A 13,710-nucleotide genomic window follows, 5' to 3' on the forward strand; every position below is an offset into this window, starting at 1 on the left:
CACCCCATCGAAACAGCACCTTGGTATGAAAGAATGCGTGTCTCTGTCTCCTCTTCACACAGCTGCTGCTAAGGATACTGAACGCTCCTCTGATACAATTACATCTGCTCCTCCTTGGACCAGCCATTCTTTGGATGGAGTTTTATTCACCAGTTCTTTTTTTAGCCTTAATTTTTAAAAAATACAATGTTTTATACAATTTCCTAGAACAATTGTCTGAAATCACTTTTCACTGTCCAGTATGACTTACTCAAGATGTTTCCTACGTGAGGTTTGCTTTGTTGAAAATAAAGAACGTTTAACAAAGATCACTACATAATGAAGCATCAGAAACACACGAACAGATCTGAAATGCAAGGTCACTTTCTTTAGGGTGCCCTCACTATAAAGCAAATCCTGATAAAAGTTCAATTTACGCACAGGCAGAAGACCATCTAAAATTATCTACTTGCCAAAGCTTCTACTGTCAAATTAAGACCTCCAAATACAAATTAAGAACAGCAATAAATGAACATTTCATAGTTAGCTGTAAATGAATGCAAAATACCTGGAAAAAACTCATCGGCAAGACATGTCATTGCCCATGAATGCTATACTAACAGTGTTTATGCATGTGGGCTATCAGTAGCACATTCTAGATGTTTTTATTTCAAAACCGAACACAGTTCCCCCCTCATTCAACACACAGAATTTACCCATGTCTTTTTTCTGCTCCTTCCTCGTTACATTTGGAAATCCATCAAGTTCAATGGATTGTTGCAATTCCTAGGACAATTAAAGCTACGTTTCTTTGCTGCTGCCATCCAAAATCCAGACTGTACAGCACGCCATGGTGGGAGCCTTTCGCTAGAGCAACAGGGGCACTAGCACTTCAGCGCCTAAGGTTCCAGAAGCCAAAACACTTACAGAGTAGTTTCCTTTCAGAGAGAGCAGCAGATCCAGTACTTCTGAATTCAGGATCCCAATGCCTTAACCCTGGCGTGATTTCAAAAAGCCTATTATCAATAGGAAAATGTCCTGATGAACTTTAATGATTCCTCTAACTGTCAGCAGTGTAAGCTCTGAACCAGGAGGCAAGAGAGAGAGGGTAACACCAAGCTGTGCCAGGCTTATTGTAGTCACAGATTCAGAGTGGTTAGCCCCACTGTCCTCCAGCTCAAATAAGGAGAAATGTATTTTAATACTGGTACCCAACCCTCTGCTGAACTTTGTTGAGCATTTCTGCTCAGAAGAAATGAACTTGTAACCCCCAAGTCCTGTACCATGAGCCTCATCGTAGGGTCAAAGAGCCCTGAAAAAAAATGAAGTTCTTATTAGGACACCCAGCCTTTCCTAAGCTCCACCGTGGTGCTCTGCAACATTTTTATCTACTGTTAAAACAACAACAAAACATGAGAAACACAGACTGTGACCTGCTACAACAGGTAGCTGAGCAAGAGAACCTTTGGTAACGGTGTCCTTACTTCCTAAAATGTATTTCAGCAAACAGCTGGCAAACGAGAGGGGAGCTCCGCACGCTGTGCCGAAGCAAAACCCACTCTCGTGGTGTCCTTCGTGCAAGAGCCAAGGTCTGACTAAGCATAATGCAGGAAACGACTCGAAACAGCAATATGTTCTCAGGGCAAGAAATTCTGGAGATAACCTACAAGTTTTGCCTGAATTCTTGCCTGAAAACCAACAGATAAATTGGTTTTCAAGGGAGGTAAAGACTTGAGGCAAGGACTTGAGCCATCACTTCACTGACCAACTGGAAAAGTCTGCCTTTAGCGCCTTTTGTCACTGTAAATTTTAGATCTCAATGTACTAATTGGAAGATATTTTTATGATGTTTTACACATCATAAAGGTCTTGCAAAATAGATTTTAGTCACAAGACATACATATCTTAAAATCTACCTGCTTTTAAGTCCTTACATTTGGTACAATACTACGAAGAATTTTTGCCAGTGAGGCCTTGCAGAAATTACCTAAAGCAGACTGAAATCTGTCAGCCAGATAGGTTTCAACATTTGAGCATCACCAAGATGGAAGGGTTTACCATCTGATCACCGTTTCTGTCATCCACGCACCAAACTGGAAGTCAGAACTGACGTACACACATTTCTAACTGCAACTCCTCACAAGCCAGACTGCATCTGTTCTGATGTCATAGTCATTACTACAGCAACAGTACACTCATTGCTATGGCACAAGGCGGCAGTGGAATGCATGAAGGCCATCCCATCCCAGCCATGCTGCCTCCAGCAGCACCAGCACCTCTCGAGGAGGAACAGTGACTCTGAAGGCATCTGGGGCAGGGAGGGAGGAGATGCACTTCCCCCACCCCAGCCCCAGACAATTGGAGATGTGGGGGAACCACATCTCCCTCCCTGCCCCAGACAATCATTTCTGGTTTGGCATTGCCTACCCGCACCTTGCTTCGCTGCCATTACCAAGGCAAGCACCGATCTCTTCGCAGTCTTTTTGAGTGGACCTGGAATTTGAAGCGACTTTGGACATTTTATGTCATGGCACAGAATGACAGGCACATAAGACAAATGCCTCACATGCAGTAACTGATGACTTCAAGCTATTTTGTGGGTGCCACGAGGTAATTCCTCTAGTCACCAAGAGCTGGAACAAGCTTTGTACAAACTCTGGACACGTGACAGGGCAAGTAAAGCGCTGGGAACTGTGGGGAGCGAGTATTTTTGGAATGCACATTTCCCTTCATAAACCTAGATTCTGAACCACATAAGGGAAGCGGCACCTACTTCCTCCCTCAGTTACTACTGTATCTCCCTATTGGAGTAACACCATTCAGTGCGTGCGTGCTCTGAAGAACACAGAGAAGTTTCAGTGGAGCTGTTGGGTTGTAAAAAAAACAGAAGCCTTTGGCAAGTGTGTAGAGAGTACTGAAGCATTTTTCTTTTCATACCCAATCCTTCAGTTTCATTTTGGAGAAAGGATTCAGACTGATTTGCAAGAATGTGAGTGCATCAGCCTAGTGAACTGACAGGCAAAAACATCAGTTTGAAGTAACAGCCAAAAGGCCACCGAGCTCATCAGCTGGCAAAGGTACATTAGCCTATCCACTGCTCCACCCTACTGTAGTCTAACAGGAGCCGGTGGAAGGCCAGGGCTTATGTGAAGTTGATAAGGGGGATTCAGGCTGGGACACGGAACGTCTAAACAAGAATTACTGTCCCTGGGAGAGCAGCACATCCTGGAGAAATATGTAAGCTGATTAAAATGTTTTGGGAACCATCTGAAACAACTAGAAGTGTGATAAGAAGCACTCTCACGCAAACTATCCTCATTGTAACACTCAGTCACACCCCTCAAGCTGGAAACCCTGGCCCAAGCAGACCCCTCACCTCTGAGCATACGCAGAATATTGAAGTAGCACTGTAGCTTTAAGTTGAAATAAGAGAAATGTAGACAATAGAAAACTGCTTTGTGTAATTACTTATGCCTATGCATAACTAGACTGTATAAATACTGTACGAGTGTGACTGAACTTTGTGCTAGCTTTGTGGAGCTACTACCTAGCACCCAGCTCTGCGCAGACATGAGAGAAAATACCTCTGCCCTGTGTGTATATTGGCGTCTCACACACTGGGTAAACGACCTCACACTTGTGGGATAACACTATGAGCAAAGCAGAAACTGGACTCCCCCCAGCCCCAGGCAAGCACTGCTTGGACAGACACACCGTGTCCTCCGCAAGGCACAACAACTTGCAACAAGCAATTTGCTTGCAGGAAGCGGACTGGTTTAGGTGCCTGAAAGATACTCAACAGCCAAACCCAGTTGTCCTTTCACCTTGTTAGAAGGGAGCCAACACACTTCTGTCACCTGTGACTTATTTTACACCAGGAAACAGAGCTCAAGTACTGGTTATGAAACAGGTTAAGAACAGACAGAAATAGGAAACAAAATCAAGACTTGTCAGAGAACAGGGGCAAGATGCTCAGAACTTGCCCTTACCCGCCATGAGCTCTAGCTGGAGCTTGTTGTAAATACGTTATCTGCCCAAAGCCAATGAAGGACATCTGACCAGCAGTGCATGCTTGGCAGGCAGGGCAAGCTTGTGGGAGCTGCCTAGCAACAACTCCCACTTCCTTTTACTACTCTCCCTTCAGGGAGGAGGCCAAGAAATACAGCACATAGCACAGCCTAATCGGTTCTTGAAAGCACGTATGATGTAGTGCTGACAACCTGGCTTCACAGGTAAAACTCATCACCTCAGTACAGAATGATGAATGGGGCTTGCAGCTTTAGGAGCCTTAGCTCCATCTGCAAAGTCTTCAAAAAAGTGCTGGAGTACCAACACCAGTGAAACCCGATTGGTTTTTCAGATCAGAATTGTCTTGAGACCTTTCGTGAACTACCCGACTTTTCTGCTTTTATACAGTACTCATTTGCAGTGGCATTGCAGAGCATGCAGCCTTCATGAGAGATTTGACAAGACAGCAGCTTGTAGTCAAAACTCAAAGAAGCAACTGATGGCAAGAAAAATAGCAGGCTTTGCTCCCTGCGTTAACAGACAAGTCAGCAACACAGCTCATTCTTAACACTTTTATTCTTACAGTTCTAGGTTTGAACTGCACATGCAGAGTTGCATAAGTCACAATAGAGATTTACAGTGGATTCTATTCTATGGTAGAGTGCAATCCAGAATCCTTGAACAGTATAAAAAACAACTTTAAACATCAAGACCTTGTTAGGAGCAAAAGGGTTAAAGCTTCCCCAAGTATTTCAGCTCTCCTAGATACCTAGTTACTAGGTACTGTATGTTAGACATTTAGAGTTGAAGAGCTGTATAACACTAAACGAATTTGAACATCCCGATGTCATACCGTCTTTTGTTAGTTCTTTCCACATTTCTGGCAATTAAGAATAAGTCAAAAACCCTGCCACCTGCAACCAGCTAATACAGACAAAAATAACTACTCCTTACTTGCCTGTTTAGGGTTGTACAGTGTTAAAGAAAATATTCCCTCAATGGCATTTGTATCTCACATCAGCTGAAAAAGCAATGTAACAAAAATAAAGGTATAACATCTTTGAAAATAAATATAAAGAGGGAATGCAGACAAAGTGTCAAAGATTTTTTTTTTTTGGCAGGTAACATTCATAATATACAAAATATAACTTATTCGTATTAGCCAAGGAAACATTCATGAGTTTCTGTAAACTGTTTTAATCCACCTCCTCCATGCGTGATGTGTCATCATCTCCTTCAAGAGGCGGCATCTCCTCAGTAACTGCTGGACTAGCTTCTTCTGCAGCAGTATCATCTTCATCAATGCCTGTGCAGGAAACATACACACCATTAATGCTGATACCAGAACTCAAAGCCTTATTCTCCCCTTAGCACTTCAACTCATCTGAGGGCTCCCCCTTTTCCACAGGCACAAAGCACCAAGGTGACCTCCTGCCACTCCACACCCTCTGAGGGCAGGCAACCACACCCAGAGTTTACCGGAGGGAGACAGGACAGATTTCTCACTCACCCAGGCCAAGTTTGATCATTCTGTAAATGCGGTTGGCATGCGTCTGAGGATCTTCTAAACTGAAGCCAGAGGACAGGAGCGCTGTCTCATACAGCAAGATGACAAGATCCTTCACAGACTTGTCATTCTTATCAGCCTCTGCCTTCTGCCTCAGTGTTTCAATGATGGAATGATCAGGATTAATCTCCAAATGTTTCTTTGCTGCCATGTATCCCATTGTGGAGTTGTCTCTTAATGCCTGCGCTTTCATGATCCTCTCCATATTGGCAGTCCAGCCATATGTACTTGTTACAATACAGCATGGAGAAGTAACTAAACGATTGGACACAACAACCTAGAAAAATGAATATAAAGCAAACATTTGTAATTTGACATTTCAACATGTACATTTGATTTACTGTCCCCACTTGATTTTGTGGAATCATTTAGGTTGGGAAAGACCTTTAAGATCATCACCATCACATCCAACCATGAACCAAGGTTCAATTCTGAAATGCTGCTGCATGTCACAGAAGACCCAAGACTCGTGAGATAGAGCTGAAGAATTTGCAACACCAGCTCAAGAGAACCACTTAGCTTCACTAAAAATCCAAAGACATCCTGTATCTATAAAGCTGTATCCTGCAGAGAGATTGCACTTTCTTTCACAAGTGACAACTGTAACAGCTATTGTTACCTGAGCCTTCTCTGCAGCAACTTCATCTCAGATCATTACACAACCTGTTACCATAGACAAACAGAGTACTACTAATTACCTTTTCTACTTTCTTTTCAAGGATATCTTTCATTATTTTGCAAAGGTTTTCAAACTTGGCTTTCTTCTCCTCCTGCTTCTTTTTCTCTTCCTCATCTTCTGGAAGCTCCAAACCCTCTTTTGTTACAGAAACCAGGGTCTTGCCTTCAAATTCCTTCAACTGCTGCACACAATACTCATCAATAGGCTCAATCATGTAGATCACTTCCAGGCCATGTTTGCGGAGACGTTCCACAAAAGCGGAGTTGGCCACCTGATCTTTTGTTTCACCTGCAAGAAGCAAGAACACCACAGTTGTAGTTTGAGCCCCAGCACTGTAACATGGCAGCTTGTTTATTTTCTGAAAGAGCCTAGGCAACATATCCAGTGATGCTTGGTGTCCATACCAGGGGAAAAGAGGGGCACAAAACAGGTACGACAAGCTACTGCAAAGATTAAGCTGGCCTGAAGAGACTGAAGCTGTTCAAACTGACACCACAGCTTGTAATACTTCACTGGTTTGAAAGTGAATTTCCATTTCCTGGAATGCCAGGTAAGAAATGTTTCCCATTCCTGCCAAAGAGGGAAACAGAGAAGGCCAGTACAGCATTTACCTTTCGAAAAAAGCCTTACTATCTGATGCCCAAATAGTTAAACTGGTTTGAGCATTTGTTCTTAAAATTTCAGGTGCTCCTGGCCAAATTTATTAGCTAAAGCCCAAACACAAAGTCATCTTAAAGGCACCTGAAGACTCTAAAGCGTACTTTCTGGGCCTACAGGGGAAAAAAATTGTGGGTAAGCTAGGTGTGCAAGGGGCACTTTACAACCTCAAACTGGATTCTCCCACACCTTCAAGGTGGCAGCAGCAACACTGAACTCTGTATGAGCAAGGTAATAACTGAAGAGCAGCTATTTTATTATAGCTCATTAAACAGTACAGTTTTGAAGGATGGCAGTTAGCACTGAAGCAGTCAATTTCATCAACAGGGAACATGTAAGCAGCACTCCCAGCAAGTTGGCAAGGGCAAAGTTCACAGTATAGAGAAGGCAATTATCTGTGGCTAGTCCTGCTGTCCTCATGGACACAGTACCGCATTAAGGAACCGTAACTACATCTTTACTTTACATGGTTTTAACACTCTGCAGCATCCACCTATTTCAGAAATACTGTAGTACTAGAGATCTGGTAGACGTTCTTAGTAGTCTGGTAGAAGAAGACAGCAAAGTTCTGTCTTCTCAGGAGACATGCTAAGGTTTCTTGCTCATGTACTCAACTGACACCTCAGCAAATGCTCCAGAGAGCAGGGCAACTTAGCCAGAGACTGAAAATGTAACTGTTTTTTTTACAGAATTAGTTACTTTTTTCAGTTAAAATCCCAGTTTCTTTCTAGATTCACCAAGAGAAAACTGCCATGGGTATTTTCCATTTTCTAACCTCAAAAGAGATAACCCCACATATGTACCTGCATTTACAGACAATTTCTGTTACCAACTCACCAGTAATGTAGTAGACATGCTTCTGGTTTTCCTTCATCCGAGTGCAGTAGTCCTTCAGAGAAACCATTTCATCACCAGAAGCAGATGTGTAATACCTCAGTAATTCTGACAGCTTCTTGCGGTTCTGGGAGTCTTCATGTATACCAAGCTACAGAAGTAGAAGAAAAAATAAAAACTATTTAGCAATTCCTTTAGATAAACACTGAACTATGGTAGTTTAGTATTTCAGGCCTAACAAAAATCTGTAGCTTCTACAGTTAATACTATTAAGCAGAACAACTACAAACCTTGATGTTCTTTGAGAACTGCTCATAGAACTTTTTGTAGTTCTCCTTGTCTTCAGCCAACTCAGTGAAAAGTTCCAAGCACTTCTTGACTAAGTTCTTCCGGATCACTTTCAGGATCTTGCTTTGCTGCAGCATTTCACGAGAAATATTCAGAGGTAAATCCTCAGAGTCTACCACACCTCTCATGAAATCTGGAAGACAACAGTGAGAATTCGCTTTCCAGGTCTCAAATACATCAAGACTACCATTCACCACCTAGGTGGCCTTCCCCTTTTAAAATTATGAATTAGTTTCAACACAAACTAAGCAGCACTTTCTTCAACTGCTCAGATACTTCCTGATCAGCTCTCTTTAGGACTCAGTCTTCCCCCTCCCACATTTTTTTAAATATGAAGGGAAACTATGAAGTTGCTAAGCAGTTTCTCTAGTATTTTGGGAAACACTTTCCTCAAAAATTATACTCACTCAGATATTCAGGAATCAGTTCCTCACAGTTGTCCATGATGAAAACTCTGCGTACATACAGCTTAATGTTGTTCTTCTTCTTCCTGTTTTCAAACAGATCAAAGGGTGCACGCCGCGGGACAAACAGGAGAGCTCTGAATTCCAACTGCCCTTCCACAGAGAAGTGCTGTGAGAAAGTAAGATGATAATTTTAATTGGTTTGTACATCTCTCCCTTCAGTAACCCTTTAACAGCTCTTCAAATGCAGAAGGCAAACAGTAACCATCTGAGATTTCAGGAAAAAATTCAACACAATAGGCAAGACATCAGTCAGGAACAAGCACGTTGTCCAGACAGACACAACACATTCTGGTGCAGTTGTTACCAGGCAAGCAAACCACTTCAGAAGACATACTCAGTTCCTTATACACTGGGCTTCAGGAAGCATGTGTATTCTTAAAGCACTTCCCAGTACAGACACCCAAAGAGGACAATTACATCTCACTTACCCATCCCCTTTAGCTGTAAAGCCTTTTCAAAACTAAGCTACAAACCCAAAGAATTGAATCCACATTTATTTGAAATCTGCTTTACAATTTTCAGGTACATTTGGTAACAACTAAGCTACAAACTGGGAAGGCATCTGCACTTACTTTTATTTACAATAAACTGAGGTATGGATTTGATTAGGTTATAATAAACACAGCCTTAGCACTAGCCAGAATAATTGTATCACAGAAAGTGTCACCCTCACATAGTGGAAGTGTTCCAAACAAGAGTATCACTCCAAATACTAAGCAACTTATCACAGGAAGATTGGAGGCAATGGATCAGAGTTCAGTAGCATGTTTAGCAAGCTTCCAGCTTTAGTGGCAAAAACAATTGTGCCTGAAGAAGGACAAGAACTTACTTTGACAGCCAAGTGGTCCTCCCAGTCATTAGTCAGACTCTTGTAGAATTCCCCGTATTCCTCATTGGTAATGTCATCTGGATTCCTGGTCCAAATGGGCTTGGTCTTGTTGAGCTCTTCCTCATCAATGTACTTCTCCTTAATCTTCTTTTTCTTCTTCTTATCTCCATCCTTCTTCTCTTCTTCTTCATCAGAACCAACATCCTCAATCTCTGGCTTATCTTCTGTCTTTTCCTCCTTCTCCTCTTTTTCCTCTTCCTTTTCCTCAGCCTCATCATCGCTCACCTCCTTATCACGTTCCTTCTCCACCTACAAGAGAGATCATTAGTTGAATTGAGAAACCTGGAAATTCTATCACTGACAGCCCTAAGGTATCCCTTGTAGTCTCACAAAGCCAGGAGCTACATGAACATGGTGTCAAGTTTTCCTCCCGGACTCAACGAAGGACTTTTTACATCTTGCGTGCTGAAACATCAGTGGCATTTTGTTTCCACGTGCTTATGTCATAGTTAATGCTATTTAGTTTCATTACACTGAATTTCCGCTAACAATACATCAAGATGTAGTTCATTTACTCAACTGTTTGGAGACCGTGATACTACCAGCTTGGTACTAACACATTTTTTACTTAGTTTTGTGGAAAGAGTTGTAATTAACAGAACTGCATTTCCAAAGAGCTACATCCATGTGACATCTGTAACTATTTTAAATAACAAAATACACATGGACTGCTCTTTCTCAAATTTCAGAAATCCACTTGTTTTAAGGTGGCAATACTGAATTTAGTACTTCAAGCAAGGTACATACAAAGAGTGTAATAGGATAGCCGATGAACTGAGAATGCTTCTTCACGATTTCCTTGATTCGCCGTTCTTCCAGGTATTCCGTTTGATCTTCTTTAAGATGCAGGATGACTTTTGTTCCACGGCCCAAAGGTTCACCTAGAATGGAAGTTTACAGGTTTTACTTGTGCAGGAGCAGACGAGGCTTTAGCCAATTTCAAAATACCCCTTTTTAAAAAAAGCACTCCTGTATCAGCAATTTCTTCACCACTGGGAAAACGTTAAGCTTCTGTGTACAGAAACAGCCTTACAGACACTTCCTCAAGCTTGATGTACTCAGCATGTATTTCAAATAAGCTTAAGGAGATTTTCACTCATTAGTCTGTTCACGTGTCATCTTTCAAATTTCTGTATATAGTTGTTGCAGGAGTCTACAGATGTGTTTCTATGTATAGGCTTTGAAAGCTTCATCTTCATTATAATGCAACATTTACTTCAGGCATTCCCTTACCCTGTAGCAATAGTTACTCAGACTGGAATGCAAGACAACAGCTGTGCCTGTGCTTGATCTGACACATGACTAGTGCTAGCTGCTTTATCTGTTGGTTTTGTCTTTTTCAATGCACAGAGTAGCTAGCTGAACACCAGAAATCTTTAGAAAGCATACTTGAGCAGAAACATTTAATACTCACCGTTATCAAGCCTGACAGTGAAAGATCCTCCAGCTGATGACTCCCAGGCGTACTGCTCGTCATCATTGTGCTTGGTGATCACTGTCACTTTTTCGGCAACCAGGTAGGCAGAGTAGAAGCCAACACCGAACTGACCGATCATGGATATATCAGCCCCTGCCTGCAGTGCTTCCATGAAAGCCTTGGTACCAGACTTGGCAATAGTACCAAGGTTATTGACCAGGTCAGCTTTGGTCATCCCTATGCCTGTATCCACAATGGTCAGAGTGCGATCGTGCTTGTTTGGAATCAGGTTAATTTTCAGGTCTTTTCCAGAATCCAGCTTGCTTGGGTCAGTCAAGCTCTCATATCTTATCTTGTCCAGAGCCTGTAAGAAAAGAGGCAGGCTTTAACATTCCCTGACTATTCCTAAAAATTTCAGTAGTCCTATTGACACAGTCTAGGAGTTAAAGTACTTACATCTGATGAATTGGAAATCAGCTCCCTCAGAAAGATTTCCTTATTGGAGTAGAAAGTGTTGATGATCAGAGACATCAACTGAGCAATCTCAGCCTGGAAGGCAAAGGTCTCCACCTCCTCCTCCATTGGTTGGTCTTGAGTTTGCACAGCTTCCGGCATCTGTACAGAAAGAGGGAGTTGAAATCCCATCCAAACAGCTTGGTGCACATACCCTTTTACAGGCAGCAACAACGGCATTCTGAGATAGACCTGTTTAACTACCTGGTTTCAAATACAGCACCACAGAACATCCCCACCCCCCATTCTTATTTCCTACCAGTAACAATTCAGGAAAATTTTAAGGAATGCAAAAAACTAGATACTGCAAAAACTAGATACAAGATTTTAACTACAAACTTGCTTTACATTCACTTTGGTTTGCACTATTTAGGGCAAGACAGAACTTTTCACCTCCCCTCCGTTAATTTACTAATTAATGTACGACCCTTCCCCTCGTCACAGAGATAAGTACGCATTACAAAAGAGAAAAACGCAACTGAGAACTTAGCCCGGCATTTGAGGTAAGTTCCATTACTCTGTCGTCGATTCTTACAGTAAAGTCTCTACTTAGAGTACTTTCTTTTTCACCCATCCACCTCTTAATTTCGGTCATACAACTATTATCTTCAGATGCAGACACTATCCACAACTGTAACTTATGTCCCAATACGGCCCAGCCGAACTCACTACTCTGTCCTACAGATCTATTATCCGAACTTGACCGCCACCTGCTGTGTAGGATATCCTCTGCACGAGTCAAAGCTCGGGAACGACAAATTCAACTCAAAAAGGAAAACCTCTCCAACCACGACTCCACTCTAATCGCTACGTAACGAATGGAGACCAAGTGCACTACTGTAATCCTCAACTACCACGCTAACAAAGTCAGAACGAATGCAGACTAAGTGCAATACTGTCATCCTCAACTACCATGCCAACGAAGTCAGTTATATTATTCTAACATAAACCGATCCTCTGTCAGTCGCGGCTCCAAACGCCCCGCTCAGGCCGCGCCCGCGAGCGATTCGGAGGAGAGCCTCGGGCGGGAGCAGCCTCCCCGCGCGCCGCCGCGCGGCGCCCCCTGCAGGCCGTCCTCGGAAGCAGGAAAGATTCTAGAAACTGCCAGAGCCTTCCGCGACCGCCCCCCCCCCACCCACTCCCCGTCAGCACCGGCCCCGCGCAGCGCGCACACCCCACACCCCCCCGCGAGCAGGGTGCACTGCCGGACAGCCCCCTTCCCCCGCTCCCTCAAGCCGCCTTCCCCATCAGGATCGCCCGCCGGAGTGCCTCCATCTTGCGCTCTCACGGCCGAGCGCCCATTCATTGAGAGCAAAGCTCCCTCGCCGCCCCGCGCCCCCGACTACCCTTCCGTAGCCAAGCAGGGTCGGGTCACCCCCCCTTGCCCCCTGCGAAGGGGGAGCTCGTCCCGCATGCACACCCCTCGGCAAAGAACAGCTTTCTCCACCCGCCACATACGCCTCCCTCCCCCAGCTCTGCTAGCGGAAGAACCCCCCCACTAGAAGCTGCCCGCTGGTTTTTCCGCCCTCTCCACCACCTTACTACAGAGTCACAAAAATATAAAAAAATATGCGATCTTCAGCACCATATCCCCTTCCAGCCATACCTCGATTTCGAGACCCAGCGCCCCTCTGATCCCCCTCCACCTTTACTGGGGACTAAAGGGGCAAAGGGAAAAGGCACATCCTGCACCACGCGGTTCCCTGGATCACCCCCCTCCCCCACCCCCACCCCGCACCCCCAGCACCACGCGGAGGCACCCACAAACCGCTGGGATTTGAGAGGAAAACGCTCCCTCGCAAGCGCCGTCCCTTGTGTATAACCGGCCACCGCTACAGCCGCCTTCACCGCTCACCTTGGCAGGGGAGAAGGGCTGCTGGTCTCCTCACTGAAGCTGCGAACACGCTCTACCCGCACGACCGTACCTCCACTAGTGCGCGCTCCCCGCCGCCCGCTCAGCTTATATACTCCCGGCGCCGCCTCCTTCCAGAACCATCGGGAACCTTCACTGACAGGCACGGGGGAGGGGGCGGCGCGGCGGTGGGGGGCGGCAGGGGGAATGGGGGCGGAGACTCCCGGCCGCGCCGCTGAGGGGCGGGTCGAGCCTCTCGCAGCCAATCGTAGCCGTCCGCGAAAGGCGCCCCGCAGAGCGCGAGTCTCGCGCAGGCGTCTTCCGTTGCCTCAACTGTCAGGGCGGGGGTGGGTTCTGCGCATGAGCCGGCGGCTGAAGAGCGCGCGCGCTCCCCACTTGTCCAACCATCGGCTCGGCCAGGGGGGGGCGGGGGGAGGGGGAGGTGGCAGGCAGCAGGCGGGCGCATGCGCGGTGGCCGCCCAGGGTGGTGGTTGGGCGCG

The 13,710-nt window shown here is 44.9% G+C and overlaps 1 protein-coding gene across 1 annotated transcript; it reads right to left on the bottom strand.

The window, feature by feature from the left end:
• Window positions 1–4,545: 4,545 nt before the first annotated feature.
• On the bottom strand, window positions 4,546–13,372 carry HSP90AA1 (heat shock protein 90 alpha family class A member 1). Its single transcript, XM_075503599.1, has 11 exons — window positions 13,214–13,372; window positions 11,302–11,460; window positions 10,843–11,209; window positions 10,176–10,309; window positions 9,369–9,677; window positions 8,480–8,645; window positions 8,015–8,205; window positions 7,728–7,875; window positions 6,253–6,521; window positions 5,498–5,831; window positions 4,546–5,293 (listed from the first exon to the last, which is right to left on the bottom strand). The coding sequence occupies exons 2-11, from the start codon at window positions 11,458–11,460 to the stop codon at window positions 5,184–5,186; spliced, it is 2,187 nt and encodes a 728-aa protein (XP_075359714.1). The 5' UTR covers window positions 13,214–13,372; the 3' UTR covers window positions 4,546–5,183.
• Between the last annotated feature and the right edge of the window lie 338 nt (window positions 13,373–13,710).

Source organism: Mycteria americana, chromosome 5 (genome assembly GCF_035582795.1).
Source record: "Mycteria americana isolate JAX WOST 10 ecotype Jacksonville Zoo and Gardens chromosome 5, USCA_MyAme_1.0, whole genome shotgun sequence".
Lineage (NCBI taxonomy): Eukaryota > Metazoa > Chordata > Aves > Ciconiiformes > Ciconiidae > Mycteria > Mycteria americana.

Bases quoted from the DNA above. Each gene is read 5' to 3' on its own strand.
- HSP90AA1 (XM_075503599.1), bottom strand. From the start codon at position 11,460: ATGCCGGAAGCTGTGCAAACTCAAGACCAACCAATGGAGGAGGAGGTG. The intron at 8,206-8,479 runs GTGAGTATAATT...GTTGTCTTCCAG, and splicing joins ACTGATTCCTGAATATCTGA to ATTTCATGAGAGGTGTGGTA. The intron at 6,522-7,727 runs GTGAGTTGGTAA...TGCTTCTTGCAG, and splicing joins GCATGTCTACTACATTACTG to GTGAAACAAAAGATCAGGTG.